Raw genomic sequence first — 21,054 nt, 5'->3', positions numbered from 1 at the left:
GAAGAAACTCATCTATTGAAGAAACAAGTATGTCATTCCAAATAATTTTAGGCTTGCCCTTCTAAGTGGATTTTGGGTTTCCTTCTCAAGCAGATGAGTTTCTTAATAGAGGTTTCCTATCTAGGAGATATTCTTGCTCACCCCACTGACAGACGTACTAATTTGCATTTATTTTCACTATTCAGTGGGGTCCTCTTACAAGGAAGAGAGGATGTTGGTAAACAGTAACCTCTGCTGCATACCGCTTATCTCTTGAGTTTATCATATTAGAACCCAGTTCTCATGTCTGAAGAGTCTAATCCTCTGTAATTTTGTATCTAACTTGATTCACTTTGTCAGTTGGATTTTTCATGTTTTTGGCTTTCAAAATATCTGAGGGACTTTTAATTGGATTCTGACTATAGTTACAACTTCTAAGTCTGTTTTCACTACACTATATAAGGCTTCTGTTAACAGGACTTGTTTTTATCTTCCACATCTTTTAACTACTTTTTAATTTTTTATCACTTCCTAGAAATCAAAAATAGTTCATTTTCAGATAGTTCAGCTTCAAGTAGTTCATTTCCAAATCTTCTTGCTTTTTCCTTCTTGTAATTTCTTTAGTTTTCCATTTCTCCTCTTATTACTTAGTCTTATTGAACATACATACTCCTAATACTCCTAATTGAAAGAATGCTTATTTCCTGTTTGTTGTGCACTGCTCTGACTCATAGTTCATTTCTTCACATTGTAATTTTGATTGTTGTGATCTCATCTTCAGCAGGTATATTATGTGTGAGAGTTTGAGTTCCTTGGGTTCTCAAGTATGCGCTTACCAAGTGGCTTCATTTTCCCTTTATGTTGCTTTCTTTTCTTCTTTTTTTTTTTTAAGATTTTATTTATTTATTTGACACAGAGATCACAAGTAGGCAGAGAAGCAGGCAGAAAAAGAGGAGGAAGCAGGCTCCCTGCTGAGCAGAGAGCCTGATGCGGGGCTTGATCCCAGGACTCTGGGATCATGACCTGAGCCGAAGGCAGAGGCTTTAACCCACTCAACCACCCAGGCGCCCCTGTGTTGCTTTCTTAATGGGATCCTCACTGTTAATTCCTAAGTCCGTTATTTAAAGTTTCTGGTATACTTTTCTCATTTCCAGGTTCTTTAGTGTGCTGCCCAGGTTGGATTGCTGGAAATGTGATCTCCCTGTTAAGTGGAGTACTGATTTGCTAGCTTCACAGAGTGTTGTTGTTTTTTTTTTTTTAATGAGCAACTATCTTATTGCATAAGGAAAAAATTCAAAAATACTCAACAGTGCTCACTACATGCCTTGAGTTATTCGTTACTATATTAATTTAGTGAAAAGATTCAAGCTCATATTATTCAAACTGTATATAGTGGGCACTTTATAAAAGCTTATTGAATGAAGAACTTCCTGGCATATGTCACTTCATTCCACCCACTCTTATTCTTTGAGACTTATTTCTATAACCCAATATAGAGGAATAAGAATGTTTTAAATCTGATATCTTCCAAAATAATTCACAGCATTCATTGCTAGCCAGCAGTAAATGAAATAGACTATTATTAAAGCTTTATCTGCTGTAATAGTTAAGATGTTTACCGTGGTAATGGCAGAACACTTAAATTTACTTGGCATGAATGATAAAGGTGGAATTGACTTAATGACTCATTTAAATTAAAATTTTTCAAAAGTAGAACATACTTTAGGCATCGTTTAATCAAGATTGTGACTCTGTTTCTCTGCATTTATATTAGCTTTGCCTTTTTTGTGATACGTCCTAAAGTTGGCTTTCTAGACTGTTGTGAAATGGCTGCCGATAGTGATCTGGGCTGTTTGCTTCCTTCTAGCCTTGGAGTTTACAATCCAGAGGGCAGGAGAGAGTTTTTTCCCATAACCATTAAAAAAAGACTGACTTTATTCAGATTCAGTAACACTTGAGATCAACTACTGTGACAAAGAACATTCCATACAGTGATAGACTTAGGCAAGGGGTCATTGGCTTCCCTCAGTAGCACCCAAAACAATATTAAAATCTAAAAAGGAATGGTCAAGACATACATGAAGAAAACTACAAAACTCTACTGAAGGACGTGAAAGAGCTCTTTACAAAATGGAGCAATAAATTCACAAATGAGAAAACTGTAAAAATGTCAATTTATGTCTATATAGCTAATGTGGTCATCAAAATCCCATTAGATAATTATGGATGATACTCAAGTTCATGTGGTAGAGAAATTGTAGGAAGGAACAAGAAAGTATTAAAGAACAGTGAGGTGAGGGATGCCTGGGTGGCTCAGTCAGTTAAGTGTCTGCCTTCAGCTCAGGTCATGATCCTATGGTCCTGGGATAGAGCCCGTCGGGCTCTTAGCTTAGCAGAAAGTCTGCTTCTCCCTCTGCCTCTGCCCTTCCCTCTGCTTGTGCTCTCTCTCCCTTTCTCTGACAAGTAAATAAATAAATAAACTTTAAAAAAAATAAAAACAATGAGGTGGGATTCTCCCTACTAGATATCAAAAAAAATATATTGCCATAGTAATTAAAACTTGCTACTTGTGTAAGAATAGACAAACATAAGTATAGCAGTAAAAAGAAACCTTAAACAGGGTTATGCATGCTTGTTTACTTTATAACAAAGATTCTATACATCTTTATCAATTCAGTAGAGAAAGGACAGACTAGTAAATGAGTTAAGGAATAATTGGATATCCATCGAAATGAATTGAATTTAGAGCCCTGGCTCACATCATTTCCAAAATAAACCAGAGGCCTTTTACAAAGTGAAAGATCAAAAGAATACAAATAATAGAAGGAAACTATTTGTACAGTATTAGATTGAGAGGCTTTTCTGTGTAAGACACAGTATCTGGAAGCCAAAAGATAGATGATTTGCCAAAAAAAATTAAAACTTGTACATTGAAAGACATTAAAAGTCAAACATATATAACCAAGTGATTACCATCTATCACACAGTTTCTAAAAATATTTAAGCAAAGGATAAACTGGGGTGCCTGGGTGGCTCAATCAGTTAAGCATCTGCCTTTGGCTTAGGTCATGATCCCGTGGTCCTGGGTTTGAGCCCCGTATCTGTCTCCCTGCCCAGCAGGAAGCCTGCTTCTCCCTCTCCCACTCCCCTTGCTTATGCTCTCTCTCTCACCCTCTATCAAATAAATAAATAAAATCTTTCCCCCAAAAAAGGGTAAAAAAATGCAATAAAATAATGGTCAAAGGGTATTAAGTCATTGAAAAAATATATATGATCAGTAGATAGATGAAAAGATGCTAAATCTTGATAATCAAAGACATGCTATTAAAACAATAATGGAATATCATTTTCAGGCATCAGATTATCAGATTCAAACTACCAGTAACCACTTTGGGAAAACTGCAGGGAGTAAGCTTGTATTATACTACCAGTGAAGGGCAAAATGACTAAATTCAAAGTTAAACACTTACTTCACATATGTTATGTAAGAAAAAATTATAGATAACAAATGTTGAAGAAACTGAAGCCTTGTGTACTGCTGGTGGGAATGTAAAATGGTGAAGCTATTGTGGAAAACAGTCTAATATTTTCTCAAAAATTAAAGCTTGGAGTTACTATATAATCCAGCAATTCTGCTCTGAAGCACATGCCCAAAAGAACTGAAAGCAAGGAAGGGACTCAGATACTTGTATGTCAGTGTCCATAGCAGCATTATTCTCAATAGCCAAAAGGTGGAAATAATCCAAATGTCTATCAACAGTTGAATGGATAAACAAAATGTGATACATACATAAAATGAAATATTATTCAGCCTTAAAAAGGAATGGAATTCTGACATGTGTTACAGCATGGATGAAACTTGAATACATTTTGCTAAGTGAAATAAGTCAGGCACAGAAGGACAAAAATTACATGATCCACTTAAATAATGTACTTAGAATGGGCAAATTCACAGAGACAGAAGGTAAAGTGAGGTTACAAAGGGCTGCATGGAAAAGAGAATGGAGAGTTATTCTTTAATGGGTATAAAGTTTCTGTTTGGGGTGATGAAAAATTCTGAACATGGGTAATGGTGATGATTGCTCAACATTGTGGATGTACTTCTACTGCTGAATTATACACTTAAAATGGTTAAGATGTTTAACTTTAATGTGAATTTTCCACAATAAAAAGTACTAACAGAAAGTTACATGTTTGTGTCTTGAGCCAGCAATTTTGCTTATACTATACCTCACAGAAAGACTTGCATGTGTGCACAGAGGTCTATGTCAAATGATGGGAGTGTTGGAGCCTTGCCATAATGGAAAAGGAGACATTAATAAAATAGCTATTGACAAGAGAATAATAAGGTAATAGTATGTAGACACTAGAGAAAGAAAGAACCTACCACCAACTACTAGTGAGGATGTGGAGCAATAGGAATTCTCATTCATGGCTCTTGGGAATGCAAAGTGGTACAGCCACTTTGAAGGAGAATTTGGCAGCTGATTATAAAACTGAACAGACTCTTATGATCCAACAGTTGCACTCTTTGAGATTAACCCAAATGAGTGGAAAACTCATGTGTATGTCAATTTTATAGTAGCTTTATTCATAACTGCCTAAATTCAAAAGTGACCACGGTGTCATTCAGTAGGTAAATGCATAAATAAGCTATGGTACATTCAGACAATGGACTGTTATTTAGCGATTTAAAGAAATGAGGTATCAAAACATGAAAAGACATGGAGGAGCATAAGTGCATATTTATGCATTCATACTAAATTAAATTCATACTGAATGAAAGAAGCCTGTCTAAAAAGATTACATAATGTGTGAATCCAACTATATGGCATTCTGGAAAGATAAAACTATATAGATGTGAAAAGGATCATTGGTTGCCAGAGGTTGGCGGGAGTCAGGGGAGAGGGATAAATAGGCAGAGGGAGAGGGATAAATAGAGCACAAAAGATGTTAAGGGCAAAATACTCTGTATGTACCATACCAATGAATACATATCATTATGCATCTGTCACAACCATAGAATGTACAACACAAAAAGTGAACCTTAATGTACATGGACTTTGGGTGATAATGATGTGTCAATGTAGGTTCAGTGGATCACTTTGGGGGCGGGGGTTGAAAATGGGGGGTTTCATTTGAAAATGAAAATGAATCTGGTACTTGTGTCAGTGGGGGCAGGAGTTACTTGGAAAACTCTCTGTGCCTTCCATCCAGCACCTAGAAGTACTCTGATAAAATCTATTTTAAAAAAAATTAGGGGCACCAGGGTGTCTCAGTCAGTTAAGCATTTGACTCTGGATTTCAGCTCAGGTCATGATCTTAGGGTAGAAGGATTGGGCCCTGAGTCAGGATCTGCATTCAGTGGGTACTTGGTTTGAGAGTCTCTCTTTCTCCCTCTGCTGCCCCCCGACCCCCGCCACTTGTGTGCACACGCTGTCCTAGAATAAATCTTAAAAAACAAAACAAAACAAAACTAGGGGTGCCTGGGCAGCTCAGTTGGTTAAGCGTCTGACTTTGGAAGGGGTCATGATCTTGGGGTCCTGGGATGGAGGCCCTCATTGGGCTCTGTGTTCAGCAGGGATTCTGCTTGTCCCTCTGTCTCACCCACCCTCCACCCCCTGCTTGTGCATGCTCTCACTCTCTCTCAAATAAATAAATAAAATTTTTTAAAAATTAAGTAGACCTATGTATGTATGTTGACATGGAAGTTTCAATAAAAATAGCAAGTTATAGAACATAACGAAAGATAAACCTGTATGTGTTTGAGATATTCTTTATATTGACCTATATCTGAAAATAAAGCAGAGGAATGGGAAAAGAAGGATGCCCTCTAGACTTTACAGGAGTCACCTGTAGAGAGGGGATTCTGGGGATGGTGCAGAAGTGGGAGTAAAAAGACACTTTGTTTAAATTCTTCTGCACTGTTTGAGTCTTTTAAAATAAAAGTTACTCATTTCTTGAGAATATTCAAATATTGCTTATAATGGGAAAAATTTTTTAAATAATAATGATGTTTGCTTATTATATAGAAAGTTTAAAAGTATGTTCCATGATACAGAGGTAATCATTTTTAAAATTTTGTGCATTTTATTGCAGTTTTTTTGGTCATAGACTCTGAAATGTATTGATGGTTTTGTTTCCACCTTTTTAAAAACTCTATTCTATATTTCAAAGTGTCATTTAAAAATTCTTCCTGAACATTTCCTTTAGCTACATAATTGTGACACATTCATACCATAAAATATTGATTTAAGATTTCTCTATTGTGGCAATTGCATCTTTATATATATAAAGGGAATTTACATATATAGAGAGGCAATGTTTTATATATATAAAGGCTATATATATATTTTTATATATAAAGGCAATTTATAAGGCAATTTTCATTATATATAAATGTCTTTACTGTTCATAGTTTCCTTATGACTGATGCCTAAATGAAATATCACCTTAAAAAGTGAATTTTAAAGTTGTAGATACTCTAACAAAATTTTTTAAATATATAAAATACCAAAATAAATGATACTGCCTTTTTTTTTTTTTTTTAATTTGTCAAAGAGAGAGATAGAGAGCACACAGGCAGGCAGAGTGGCAGGCAGAGGCAGAAGGAGAAGCAGGCTCCCTGCCGAGCAAGGAGCCCCATGCGGGACTCAATCCCAGAACGCTGGGATCATGACCTGAGCTGAAGGCAGCTGCTTAACGAACTGAGCCACCCAGGCGTCTTTTTTTTAAGGAAGAACAAGACATAGAACTTATTTTTCCCTACATAACTGTATGTGAATTTTGATAAAGCAGTAGACTCATCTGGTTTCTCTTGGTGTTACCTCTTTTCCACATTCCCTGTTGCCTGACATTCTTTCCCACCTATGAGAACTTATATATTCCTCTGCAATGCTTTGAAATTTTTTTATTTCTTAAAAGGAGCAAATGAGAATTCCAGTGCAGACAGCTTGAATCAGTCTTTCTGTTCTTATGAACAGGCAGTTCCTCCAGGCAGTGAATTAGCCCTTTAGAAAACATTGGCATTATGTTTCTTAACCCTGAGTGTCTGTATAGGTGGTCTGGAATGCATTAAAGAGTGGCATTGTATCAGATCCTCAAATCTAAAGATGAAATCCTCTTCTTAGTAATTATAAGTCATTTTTTTGTTGCTTGTTCTGAATCACTGGGTTTTACCAAATTATTTAGTGAAGGTTGGAAATGGGTTTGGTATAGTATATAGTTGGCTCTTGTTTTATTCATGAAAATGTATATAGAGAGTTCTTCAAAGGAATTTTATGGTGAATAACGTTCTGGACAAACCAAGTATCACTTGTTTTTCTCTATTTGTAAATGCAGACTTTTGTATTTCTTTTAGTGGGAGACTTACTAAAATATTTTGTTTGTTTCTAGTTCAGGCTACAGTACTTAGCAGTAATTCATTTTTGCTGAACTAGAAAATATTCTCCCATATCTTAATATCTTGTGTATTTGTAGTTGGGTTCGTTATTGTAACAAAACGGGTTTTTGTTAAGGTCAGTAGTTCTCAAAATCGTGGTGCCCATGAATGCAAAGCATCAGCATCACCCATCACCTGTTGAGCACATTAGAATGCGGATTACTAGGTTCTACTCCAGAATACTGGGGGGTGTAGCCCAGGAACCTGTGTTTTAACAAGCCCTTCAGGTGATTCTGATATATGCTAAAGTTTGAGGACTGGTTTAGATAATAACTGCACAGTGGCTACAAATCTCAGTGTTTATCCCTTGAAAGCCTGGGTTTGGTTGAATTCCAGGTGCCTGTTAAGAACTCTAGTGGTGGGGCACCTGGGTGGCTCAGTTGGTTAAGCGACTGCCTTTGGCTCAGGTCATGATCCTGGAGTCCTGGATTCGAGTCCCACATTGGGCTCCCTGCTCAGCAGGAAGTCTGCCTCTCCCGCTGACCTCTCTCCTCTCATGCTCTCTCTCTTTCATTGTCGCTCTCTACATCTCAAATAAATAAATAAAATATATATATAAAAAAAGAACTCAGTGGTATTGCTTCTAAGAGATGTGTAGATGAAAAGCTGTTAGCCAGGGCTACCTTGCAAGAGTTGGTTTCACTGTTTCTGGTAGCTGAGATTTTAAGAACAGAGCACCAAGAATCCTTCACTATGGAGCTGAACCTAGTTGCTTCAGTACTTAGGAGGGTTAGCAGAAGCTTCTCATTTGATCACATCATCTAAGTTGGTCTTTCCTCCATTACTGACATACTTAAAATGACAAACCGTGAGATCACATTTAAAGCAGATAATATTTTCAGATTTAAGGAATTACTGAATCAGCTCTCTTTCAAATGTTTTTGAGTTATAAATAATTATAAGCAGACATACAGTACCTGGAAGACACTTCATTAATATAACTAAGATATATATCCATTAATTATTGGCTTATTTTTGTAATTATTAACTACTTGGATAACATCTACCTATCAGGATATTTTAAGAACACTTTTTTTTTATAATTATTATTATTTTTTTTAATTTATTTGACAGACAGATCACAAGTAGGCAGAGAGGCAGGCAGAGAGAGAGAGAGGAAGGGAAGCAGGCTCCCTGCTGAGCAGAGAGCCCGATGCGGGACTCGATCCCAGGACCCTGAGATCATGACCTGAGCCGAAGGCAGAGGCTTTAACCACTGAGCCACCCGGCGCCCCTTAAGAACACTTTTAATGGAAATATGTTATGCTAATAGGTTAATGTATTTTTTTCACTGGATGATTCTCTATTCCTGAATTTAAATGTCACATGAAGGGGCACCTGGATGGCTCAGTGGGTTAAGCCTTTGCTTTCGGCTCAGGTCATGATTTCAGGGTCCTGGGATCGAGCCCCACATGGGCTCTCTGCTCAGCAGGGAACCTGCTTACTCCCCTCTCCCTCTCTGCTTGCCTCGCTCTGCCTATTTGTGATCTCTGTCAAATAAATAAACAAAATCTTAAAAAAAAAAAAATTCTTCCATCTCTTAAAAAAAAGTCACATGAATTTATTAATTATTTCAGGTGAGTCCTGCATGATGGATTATTAACGTTTTAAACATGGTTTTATTTTATAAATGAGAACTGTTGTGTTAAATTTAGGACTTTAAAGCTTTATTTTGACTCCTAAATGTATAGCAGTTTTGTTTTGTTTTGTTTTTTAATTATTAGGAAGGTAGTTACCCTCAGAAGAGGTATAACTGGTTTGGTGGTGTTGTCTTCTTGGCATCACAGATGGATCTTGCTCATGGTATGGATTAGAATCAGTGACTAGAGAACAATTAAAGGAAAGCTGACAGCATTTCCTTTATGCATATTGAGTAATGGAAGATTTCCTAAAGCCAGGGTAAAGCTAACTTTTTGAAGATACTGTTTGTGATTTTTTAATCTGTGACACATAGTATTATTTACCCTATACATATAACTAGGTCATACTATAAAAGGTCAGCTTCTTATAATCAACTTAGAGAAATCATTCATCCAATTATTACTTTCCAAATGTTTGTAACTCAAGAGTGAGGAAGGAGTAATTTATATTTTAAGGAGGTTCTTACCCAATCATATGAGTCTGAAATTTCCAACTAGCAAAAGATGTGGTGGAGAATTTAATACTGGGAAAATCCTCTGGTTATTTATCTAGTCATGGGCCCAGGAGAGATTAATAAAATTGAGAAGCAGGGGGAGTGATGTTCTGAAATTAACCAGTCCTATTTGGTGTGGGCTCAGCCACGTGCTAATGAATATCCTATATTTATGGTCTCTTTATGCTGGTTTTATTTGATCCATTTCTACATAAAATTTACTACTTTCTAGGCTTAGTACAATACTTGAACTGATCACTTTTAAAGTATGTAAAACATGCCTAAAATCAACAACAGGCTCATAGATATTTTTCTTCTTTAAGAATTTAGTATATCGGGGTGCCTGGGTGGCTCAGTGGGTTAAAGCCTCTGCCTTCAGCTCGGGTCTCGGGATTGAGCCCCGAGTCAGGCTCTCTGCTCAGCGGGGAGCCTTCTTCCTCTCTCTCTCTGCCTGCCTCTCTGCCTACTTGTGATCTCTGTCTGTCAAATAAATAAATAAAATCTTTAAAAAAAAAAAAAGAATTTAGTATATCAAGTATGTAATTCCTCATATTGTACCTGATTTAAGAATATTAAGTGATGCATTATTTTAACTCTATGTTAGTGAAACAGGCCATAATACTACAAGCCTATAAGAAACAGTCTAAGATGTTTTCAAAAGACTTAGGCAGAAGTGAAATGAAATTTGAAGAAAGAATTCATATAAAACATTTTTTTTGAGTTTTCAAATTCAATTTCTAATTAATATACCTCAAGTTACTTGACATGGAATTAGGGGACTTGATAAAGATTGCAGATAAAGATTGCAGATAAATCTGATGGGATGAGAGGAAACGTTTTTGAACTTTTTTTTTTTCCATTCTGCCCTAATGATTCATGGTACTTGGTTTTCTTCAAATTAGAGAAGTTAGTTTCCATTGTAGTCTTGACTTGTTTGTTACACTGCCTTGGACTAAAAAGTCAAAATCTCATTTTGACTTCTTGACTCATAAACTTGATGTTAAGCAAGTTTATCTTAGAAAGCCATTTTATTTTAATTTTCCAGGTATCTGAAGGAAACCAGAAGCACACAAATCTACAGAAAAGCATTGAGAAAGCTAAAATTGGCCGACATGAAACAGTAAGTTTGTCTTTATAGTCTTTAATAGTGTCAATTCTAAATAGAAGAGTAACGGGCACCTGGGTGGCTCAGTGGGTTAAGCCTCTGCCTTCAGCTCAGGTCATGATCTCGGGGTCCTAGGATCGAGTCCCACATTGGGCTGCTCAGTGGGGAGCCTGCTTCCCCGTCTCTCTCTGACTGCCTCTCTGCCTACTTGTGATCTCTCTCTCTCTGTCAAATAAATAAATAAAATCTTAAAAAAAAAAAAAAATAGAAGAGTAAGAATTTAGAGCTTCCTGTGAGGAGTGTACCATTCCTACCAGAAGAGAGATGAGTACAGCAAAGGACATGAACATTGGACCTGGTAGAATTCACTAATTGTAATCTAGGTTTATTTTCTATTATTGTACTATATTGTGTATGGCAGCATAGCATAGAAGCATAAACCCTGGAGCTAGACAGCCTGGGTTTGAAAGTCTCCTAAATTCTCTGTTCTTAATTATCCCAGCTGTAAAATAGGGGATAAAATCTACCTCATTAGGTTATTGTGTGGATTAAACTAGCAAATATTTGCAAAGCACTCAGAAGAGTACCTGGCACAAGGTAAGCCCTTATGATGTTTATGTAAAATTTTAAGAGTCATGCTTTTTAAGTCTTTGGCATAGAACAAATTGAAAACTATCAATTTATTATCTTTGGGGCTTTGTAACATTTCTAAAATATTTAAGTGAATATTGACATTATTTCACAAAGTATAATGTTCTCTGAAGTATATGTTAGGGGTTTTTAAAAAATCACTTTACATTCTAATTTCCTCATTAATCTCCAGTATGGATTTATGACCTGAAAAAATGTTAAAGATCTAAATGCACTGCTAAGCATTCTATCTAGGCCTCTATTTGTACCACTTAATTGTGAAAGACTCAAAAACAGTCACAGTGTAGAAAAGAATACACCACAGGCTTATCGTGGCTTTTCAAAATAATTTCACATACTTTCTTTTATGTGAATAATCAGCAGTCACAGATAAGAATTAGAGAATGCGGGGCGCCTGGGTGGCTCAGTGGGTTAAAGCCTCTGCCTTCAGCTCAGGTCATGATCCCAGGGTCCTGGGATGGAGCCCCACATCGGGCTCTCTGCTCTGCGGGGAGCCTGCTTCCCCCCTCTCTCTGCCTGCCTTTCTGCCTACTTGTGATCTCTGCCTGTCAAATAAATAAATAAAATCTTTAAAAAAAAAAAAAAAAAGAATTAGAGAATGGTAATTTTTTAAGAATTTTTAAGGAAAGATAAGTTCTGGGCATAACCTGAAGCTGTTATCTTTCTTTAACGGACCGTAGCAAATACCCTTTCTTTATTTGATCCTTTTTTTCCTCCTTAACGTTGGCAATAAATTATAGATGCACCTTCAACTAATATCCATGCCCAAAAGTTGTCTGTTGAGTGTTACCCAGTCCCCTGGCTCCATTGCACCTAGGAAAAATCCTTATGGATGCTGCAGTGCTTGGAGGAGTACAACAGTTTAAAAAAGCTCCTGAGAAAGATGAACTCTTGTGTTCATCCTGAGCACACCAATCAGGATCTTCCAGAAACACCTAGCCCCCATTTACTAGGCATTATTCATGGTCACGATGATGCTGCTGACAATGAAGGAGAAATAGCTAACATACATAATCTGCTTACTGTGAGCCAGGCAAGTATATCCCAGTGCATTTTATATTCATTGAATCCTGCCAACAGTGCAAGGAGGTACCCACTATTACTATTTCCATTTTTAATTCAGGTAACCAAAGGCACAAAAAATTAAAGTAATGTGGCACAGATCTCAGTGCTAGTAACAGTCTGAGGTGTCTCCCAGTTCAGGGTGTCTAGAGTTATTGCCTTCACACAGATTCTTCACCATTTTGCTACTTTTCTCAATTTTCATAGTGGAGCATGTATAATTTTGGTGTGGATGGTAAATAGCCATCTTATATTGTAATTATTTTTAAATCTCTTCTGAGTTATGTTAATACAATATACACTATAATTGTATGTGGCTATTTACATTTGAATTAGAAATAAATGCAATTAAATTCAGTTTTTCAGTAACAATAGCCATATATCATATACTCAGGAGGTCCATGTGGCTAATGTTTCCTGCATTGGAGAACACAGATCTAAAACATTTCTATCATTGTAGAGTTCTGTTGGACTCTGCTGCTTCAGCCCATGCTGCTCTGTACAATGCTCTGCATTCCCTTGTACAAATGCTAGCAAAGGAGCCTTTCTTCACTTTGGAACAAAAGAGAACAGTTAAAGGCAAAAGGCAAAAAATACAAGTACCAAAATATAAGCTAGCAAGGAACCTTAAATAAATCCCATCAAGGCAGCTTGAACTCTGCTTGGCTTTGCTTCAGACTTATCCTATAAGTTTGTGTCATAACCATTCACACATATGAATTGAAAACTGTGGCACAGTGACTTCCACCTGTTAGTGAGAACTATGGCTAGAAATTTCAAATGTGTTTATTGGATCCTGTTGTTTTAAAAGCTTTATTGTGGTTTGCCTTTAAAGGAAAGTGATAGGAGGCCACAAGCAATAATTTCTTATTTCTGATATCTTTAAATATTTTTAAAGGCTAATCATCCTTAAAGGTTGAAAAATTGTCACACTTTTAAGGAAAATTGCATAATGATGATGTTGCCATAAAATATTACTTATATTGACACAATCTCATGAAACTACCCAAGAGGCAGTATCTTTTCCAAACATTTGATAATCAGTGATTTGATAATCGTCTATTTATGACTGGTCGATTCTACATATTAATTCCCATTCAACCAGTCAAATTATATGAAAGATGCTTGAGATATCAGAGAAAAATGTGAGTTGAGTTTGTTCTTATACTGTGAATATAGGTATGTGTCTGTATAATACTGTCCAAAAGCCTAGTGCACATTAGTTATGAGAAATAAAATGAAATGTTTATAAAATGTATAACCTTACAACAAATGGCATTTTGCTTGCCTTAATTTACATAAAACTATGTTGAATGCAGGAAGAGCGAACCATGCTAGCAAAAGAGCTTTCTTCACTTCGAGACCAAAGGGAACAGCTAAAGGCAGAAGTAGAAAAATACAAGGAATGTGACCCACAAGTTGTGGAAGAAATACGTAAGTTTATATCACACCTAGAAGGTTTTTTAAAATTCTTTTTTAAGTTTTAGAGTGAGGGGAGGAGCAGAGGTAGAATCCTAAGCAGGATCCATGCCCAGTGTGGAGCCAATCAGGGGGCTTGATCTCACAATCCTGAGATCACGACCCAAGCCAAAACCAACGGTCGAATGCCAAACTGTCTGAGCTACCCAGGCACTTCCTTTTTTAAAAAATTTTTATTTTATTTTATTTTATTCATTTATTTATTTTTTGATAGGGCACACCTGAGGGGAGAAGCAAAGAGAATCTCAAGCAGACTCACACCTTGAAAGTTTTTGACTTTGTCAATGAGACTTCGTACTTCTAGTTACCTGGTAACCATTCTCCATGTATATGAGAAAATCAAGCCATGAACAGCTTTAATATTGCATTAGTGTTTCCATCAAAGAGTCTTAAGGCATTGAATAGTGATAACTCTGAAATTATAAGCATTTTAAGAAGAAGAACGGTAGAGAGGGTAGGAGGATAAAGACAAAAACTGAGTTTAGGAAACTGAGAAGTCAGAGGAGTTTAAGTTGCCCCCAAGTATATTGACTTGAGAACAAAACCCACCATTATCTTCTAGGCGAGATAATACCAAAAATATGATGTTGCAAGTTACAGAAAATCAGTCTGTGCATTGACTTGTCTTTTGAACATACCAGTGATGTTTTCCTCTACTTTAAAACCAATCTCCAAAGCTTTATTTTGAATGATTTTAATATATTTATGTAAAGATATAAATTGGAACATTTAAGAAAGTAAAAGAGTACATTATAAGGATACTTCATCTAATTGCTTAGGAAAATATGTATAACTTTCATCACATTTTTCTATCTTGGCCTGATTTTCATTTAGGGAACTCTACCTAGTGAAATGTTTATAAAAGAAAAACTAATAGTATGTGATTGAAGGCTTTGAGAGAAATCTAAACTATTTGGTACTTTAAAATTAGCTTGAGAATAATTGGATTACAATTAAGTTGTTCCTGATGGTCGTCTTTGATTAAAAAATATTTAAGCAGTTTAGTTCGTGTAATCTGAAGACAGGTCGTGTAATCAGAGACAGGTCACCGGTTTGCACATCTCCATGAGGCATTAATCCTGTACATGCAGTCCCCAGTCTAGATGTGGTATGTATTGGCCCTGATTCAGCCAGGGTGACTGAGAGGTAGAGTCAGAAGAACCTCTCCACCCCTGAGCCAATCATTTTCTGTAAATCAAGTATTTACTATTTAAAGAGACATGTTTGCTCTTTCATGCTGCCCATAGATTAATTCATTTATCATTTATCAGCATCCTTCAGAAAAAGGTGCTAACCAAATCTGCTACAAAATTAACCAGTTTAATCAGTCTTGAAGTTTTAATTAATGTCAAATGACCTTCCGCAAACACAAGTACTTCAAAGCAGCAAGAGGCAATTAGGAGTTTACTATGAGAAAGCTGGCCTGCTCATGAATCATCTTTAAAAGGAAGTGCATACTGCTTGTTAAAGAGGACATCAACTGTGTCATGAAAGAAAACTTTGAGAACAGTTTTCTTTCCCAGATTGAATGGCTTCAGGTAATTTAGTTTTAGGATCAGCGTGTCTGTGCCCTCTAGCAGTTCATCATGAAAATTCTGTTTTCACAGTTATCAAATCTGATCCCATGTATATTACTCTAACTTGGTTCTGCCTTCCTCTGTGATTTCAGTGTTGTGTAGTTAGGGGACTTTTTCCTTGATGATTCCAATTCTTTGCTTACCCAGTTTCATTCTCTTTTCTTTCAAGGACTTAAAACTCACAGCCATACCCAGTCAAGGCTCTGCTTTTCTACTTTGTGGCCCCCATTATATTGCCATTGCTCTTTCCCTGGGCACATGACCATGACTGACATCACCTCTCCTTATGACCTCCTATTTTTACAGTCCTTTTCATAACTTTGGTTACTTCTGATCCCTGAGGAATCGCTAAAACTTACTTAGTCTTACAAAACTCCTCTGACCTGCCCCGATGGTGATCCTCAGCCAGTGGATCGTCTTGAGATGCAGGAAATCCACAAGGGCAGAGAACTGTGCCAGACTGATTCACTGAGAGGGAAGATATTTATTTCAGGCATGTGATTTTAGATGTTGCCACTCCTTGTATCTCTGAATCAAGCAGCAATTTTGGCATTTGCCTCACCTCTTAGAGAGCTGATGAAATTTGATGGAAGAAGTTTCAGGTTATATAAAGGATGATGAATTTTGTGGAGAGTAGCATAGCATAGTTGAGTAGGAAGTTCCAGCTGTAATTTATAGTGGTTGCTTGACCTCTATTCTCCATCTTAACCCTTATGGTTGGTAATTTATTTCTCAACCTAAGGAAAACTTGTCAGTGTGTATGAGTATTAAGCAGGCTATGAGGTCTAAGTCAGTGAGAAGAAAATGTTTTCTGGATAACAGTGAGTTAAACTTTACCAGTTTTCATCAACATCAGACCTAGGTTATCTTTTTCTATTTGATTATGTAGTCACATAAAATGGGTCTGTATTTGGATCCTGTAGAATTTTGTAATGATGAATTCATGTGTATTAATTTTTGACATTTTTACATTGTGCATGTCTGATATTTATAGGGGAGTGAGAGAATAAGGGTCCTTCCTGGCTTTGTATTTTATTTCACTCCATTAAAAATTTATCTATTTTAATAAAATACATTAATTATAGAGAATTTCAACTTATTTAGTAGATAGAGTTATGTAGGATAATTTTCTTATTCCCTAAGTATATTTTAGATGTGAAGGTAGGATATTTTTTCCTGTGGAAAGCTACCAAACTATTATCAGAAGAAAAAAAAATCTTATCAAAACCTGTACACCTAACTTTAGACTAACTTCCGTTCATACTTTTAGAGAGAAATGTCTATTTCCTCTGTTTTAAAATTCAGGACAGCTAACAAATAAAATTTTATTCAAATGTGACACTTCTACTTCCAGACAAAATTGAGTAGTAATCGATGAGATTTATCTGCCCACCTGAAAAACAACACGTAAAATATATGAAATGGGTTTTTAAGATACATGATATCAGACAATAACAGACAATGATTCTTAGAGAAAGGGAAGCAGACAAAGTAAGTCTTAAAATTGTGTCAGCTTGTTTTATTGCATTTCTAGGCTGTGGCGCAAGAAAGGAGAACCTAGGCAGAGCCCTGCAAAGGGTACTGAGAATCAGGGGACCAGTGTGGCTAGAGTTCCCAGGACAGCATACTAGAGAGAAGTTTCAAAGAAAGATCCCTGGGTATCCACAGAGGGTTCCCCTCAATTATGCGGTGAATGCTAGTGAAATAACTACACAAAGCTGGGGAAAGAACAATTTCAGAGAATTAGAGGGAACAAGTGCCTGACACTCACATGGGGCCAAGAATAATGCCTATTCTCACCAGGCAAATTGGAAAAATTTACAGTTCACAAGGCATTAGGTGGAGCACTCCAGAACATCTTGCCTCCGTTAGCAAGCATTAATTACCCCTAGACTGAACTTTGTTCTCCATTCAGCTCATAGACCATAACAGCCAAGTCTTGAAAACATCCAACTATTGCAAAGTAACTTAAATACACCCCAGAATAAAACTAAGGAATATTTATACGAATACAAACATACCCAGCACCCAACAAAATAAAATTCATAATGTCTAGCATATAATGAGAGATTACCAGGCATGCAAAGAGATAGGAAAATATGTTCCTTAATGAAAAGAATAATTCTTCAATCAAAACTGACCCAGAACTCACACAGATAGTAGAATTAGAAGACAACAACATTAAAAACTGTTATAAATGTATCATACAGGAGCACCTGATTCTTGATTTTGGCTCAGATTATGATCTCATGGGTTATGAGATGGAGCCCTTCATCAGGGCTCTGTGCTCAGTGGGTATTCTACTTGGGGAGTCTCTCCCTCTGCCCTTTCCCCTTTTCCCTGCTTACGTTCTTCCCCTATCTCGAAAATAGATGACTAAGTCTTTAAAAAAAAAATGTATATGTTCAAAAAGTTAAGTAGAAACATGGAAGATATAAAAAAGATCCATGTTAAACTTCTGGAGTTGAACACTACAATGTCTGAAATAAAAAATACACTGGATTGGGTTTAATAGATTAAACTTTGCAGGAGAAAGGATTAGAGTATTTGAAGACATAGCAGTAGAAACTATCCAAAATGAAACCAGAGAGGAAAAATAAAATTTTTAAACGAAAATAGCATCCATGACATGTAGGACAACTTCAAGTGACCTAATATATTTGTAATCAAAGTCCCAAAAGGAGTGTATGCTGGGGGTGGGGAGGGTGTATATGTGTGTGTGTATCTTGGGAGTGTGTATGTGTGTGTGTGCATCCAGGCCTGAAAAATATCTGAAGAAATAACTGTCAGAAGAAATAAAGACTATTTTTTTCAAATTTGATATAAACTATAAACCCACAGATTCAAGAAATTTAAACATTTAAGTAGTAAATGGCAACAATCTCTTTATTACTAAAGCTAGAGAATTTTTTTAGATTTTAACCCCTATTCCCCCAAATGAGATTATTTCCTTTTCCCAAAGAGAGTATTGTTTTTAAAACATGCTTTTTGATAATGAAGGGTTTCAGAGGATTTTGGTTGTCATGTTCTTGCAGAACAGATTACAGTGGATTAAAGGATTATGAGTTTCACAAATTGATTTTAATAAGATTTGTTTCTTAATAGTGTGGTTATAGCACCCATGTCACAATAATCAGGCTAATCTCTAAATCTATCATGATTTATTTTGAAACAGTTTTTCTGCAGAGAAGAGCTGTAACATTTATATTCATGTAGACATGAATATATATATATTCATGTGTATAATCTTTTACTTATTTCTCACTTATTCTTGCAGGAAACATATTTCATCAGACAAGTTGACTTATTGATATCTACATTAAATAAGTTTTAGCAAGATTGGTTGCAAATATCTAAGAAATAAGTCAAGCAATAATATATAAAAAATGAAATTTAATTTTAACTACTTTGACCATTATTTAAGGTCAAAATAAGTTGTGGTAAAAATTGAATCCTACAAAAATACTTGAAAGTAAATCTTAGAAGTACTTAAGAAATTTTCTTAGAAATGCCAGGATGACAGTGAAAATGATGTAAGGACCTCTGAAATTTTCCTTCCATGAAAGCTGGCAAAAAATGTCGCAACTTTTCCAGAATTCTAGAAATTCACCAATGGTTTGCCTATTCAAGAAAAAATGGCTGTATCTCAGCAAGAATAATAAGCCTTATGGTGTTTTAACTTGTCCTATTGTCATCCCCTACTCTCTAGCTCAGCACTAACCTTAAAAAATAACAGCCATGCATTCCTGGTATCAGAGGGAGTAAAATGGAACTGGAGTTCTTTAAGACCCTCATTTCCCCCAAATTGTTACTATTTGACATCTTCGGTGGTTTTCTAAAAGCCACCAATAGGAAGGATTGTCCTTATTTGATCTGGCTTGTAGTATGACCAGTGCTAACAGCCTCTTTTTGGGGAGCATTAGTCTAAAACAATTACAGGCAAGAGTTTTAACTTCACAGCTATTTTAGCTGGCTTAACAGTTAAGCCAAACAGTAGACTAATCAAAGAGCTTACAAGGAGAGGCTGGAAGAGATGTTCATATGCGCCTTGAAAAGCAACATGTTTTTGGAAATATAGAAGGCCATATGCATCCATAGGGCTGTGCACCTTCTCAGGAAAGTCCTGGGAAGTTCCTAAACTCCCCCTTCTAGCAGACTGTAGCACTCTGCATACAAGAAGCAAAGGCCAAGGCAAAGTTATAAATTGCCTAGCTGAATGTTGAATCCTGCCCCAACCACATACAAAGCCTCTCAGCAAACACTTCGAGTTTTAGTTCAGGTGTTTAAGGAAACCTCTATTCAATTATTAGCTGCCTGGTAAGCAAATTAGAGACTTTAGTGGCCATACATAACAAAGAATACAGACTTTACAGAATTAGTTCAGAGAAATCACTGAACAAACAAGAATAACAATACCAAAAACAACCCTGGGAAGGGGGGAGGAAAGTATCTGATTTCCAGAGTTGCCACATTATATTATTTAAAATGTCCAACTTTCAACAAAAATTTGCGAGATGTACAAAGGAAGCATGGTTCATGCACAATGCATGATGTTGGACTTGCTAGACCGAGAATTTCAGTCAGCTATTTTAAATATGTTACAAGAGCTAAAGAAAAACATGTCTGAAGAACTGAAGGAAAGTCTGAGAATGAAAACTCACCAGGTAGAAAATATCAGCAAAGATACAGAAATAAAAAAGAAATCAGATGAAATGCTGGAGTTGAAAACCATAATAACTGAAATGAAAATTTCACTCGGGATTAACAGCCAATTAAAGCAGGCAAAGGAAAGAATTAGTAACTTGGAGATAGTTCAATAGAGGTAATTCAATCTGAGGAACAGAAAGAAAAAAGAATGAAGAAATATTGACAGAGTGTCAAGAGACCTGTGGCACACTATCAAGAGTACCAACATATACATAAAGGAAGTCCCAGAAGGAGAGGGGAGAGAATGGGACTGAAAGAATAGTTTTTAAAAAATAAATAAGGGGCACCTGGGTGGCTCAGTGGGTTAAAGCCTCTGCCTTCAGCTCGGGTCATGATCTCAGAGTCCTGGGATGGAGTCCCGAGTCTGGCTCTCTGCTCAGCGGGGAGCCTGCTTCCTCCTTTCTCTCTGCCTGCCTCTCTGCCTACTTGTGATCTTTGTCAAATAAATAAATAAAATCTTTTTAAAAATAAATAAATAAATAAATAAGAGCTGAACCCTTCTCAAATTTGATGAAAAACAATCTATACATCAAAAAAACTTAACAAACTCTAATTTAGGACAATCTTAAAAGATCCACAGAAAGGCTCATCATAATCAACTTGTCAAAAGGTAAACAGAGACTCTATAAAGCAGCAAGGAGGTGATTCATCATACAGAAGGAATTTTCTTTTTTTTTTTTTTAAGATTTTATTTATTTATTTATTTGACAGACAGAGATCACAAGTAGACAGAGAGGCAGGCAGAGAGAGAGAGGAGGAAGCAAGGTCCCTGCAGAGCAGAGAGCCCGATGTGGGGCTCGATCTCAGGACTCTGAGATCATGACCCGAGCTGAAGGCAGAGGCTTTAACCCACTGAGCCACCCAGGTGCCCCAGGAATTTTCAATCATATTAACAAGTTGTTTCTTATTTGAAGCCATA

The 21,054-nt window shown here is 36.4% G+C and overlaps 1 protein-coding gene across 3 annotated transcripts in view; it reads left to right on the top strand.

Annotated features, from left to right (window-relative positions):
• The window catches only part of MND1 (meiotic nuclear divisions 1), a 70,551-nt gene that overhangs the window by 39,227 nt on the left and 10,270 nt on the right, over positions 1-21,054 (top strand). For 2 of the 3 annotated variants that reach the window (XM_047717862.1, XM_047717861.1), the window contains exons 5-6: positions 10,600-10,674; positions 13,692-13,806. In XM_047717862.1, coding sequence (XP_047573818.1) covers positions 10,600-10,674; positions 13,692-13,806 — 190 coding nt within the window. The remainder of the gene's footprint in view (positions 1-10,599; positions 10,675-13,691; positions 13,807-21,054) is intronic. The other variant, XM_047717863.1, reaches the window with a different exon arrangement.

The sequence above is a fragment of the Lutra lutra genome, chromosome 2, assembly GCF_902655055.1.
Source record: "Lutra lutra chromosome 2, mLutLut1.2, whole genome shotgun sequence".
NCBI classification, from domain to species: Eukaryota; Metazoa; Chordata; class Mammalia; order Carnivora; family Mustelidae; genus Lutra; species Lutra lutra.
The sequence above is the reverse complement of the archived record's forward strand: the minus strand, read 5'-3'. Positions and strand labels throughout refer to the sequence as shown.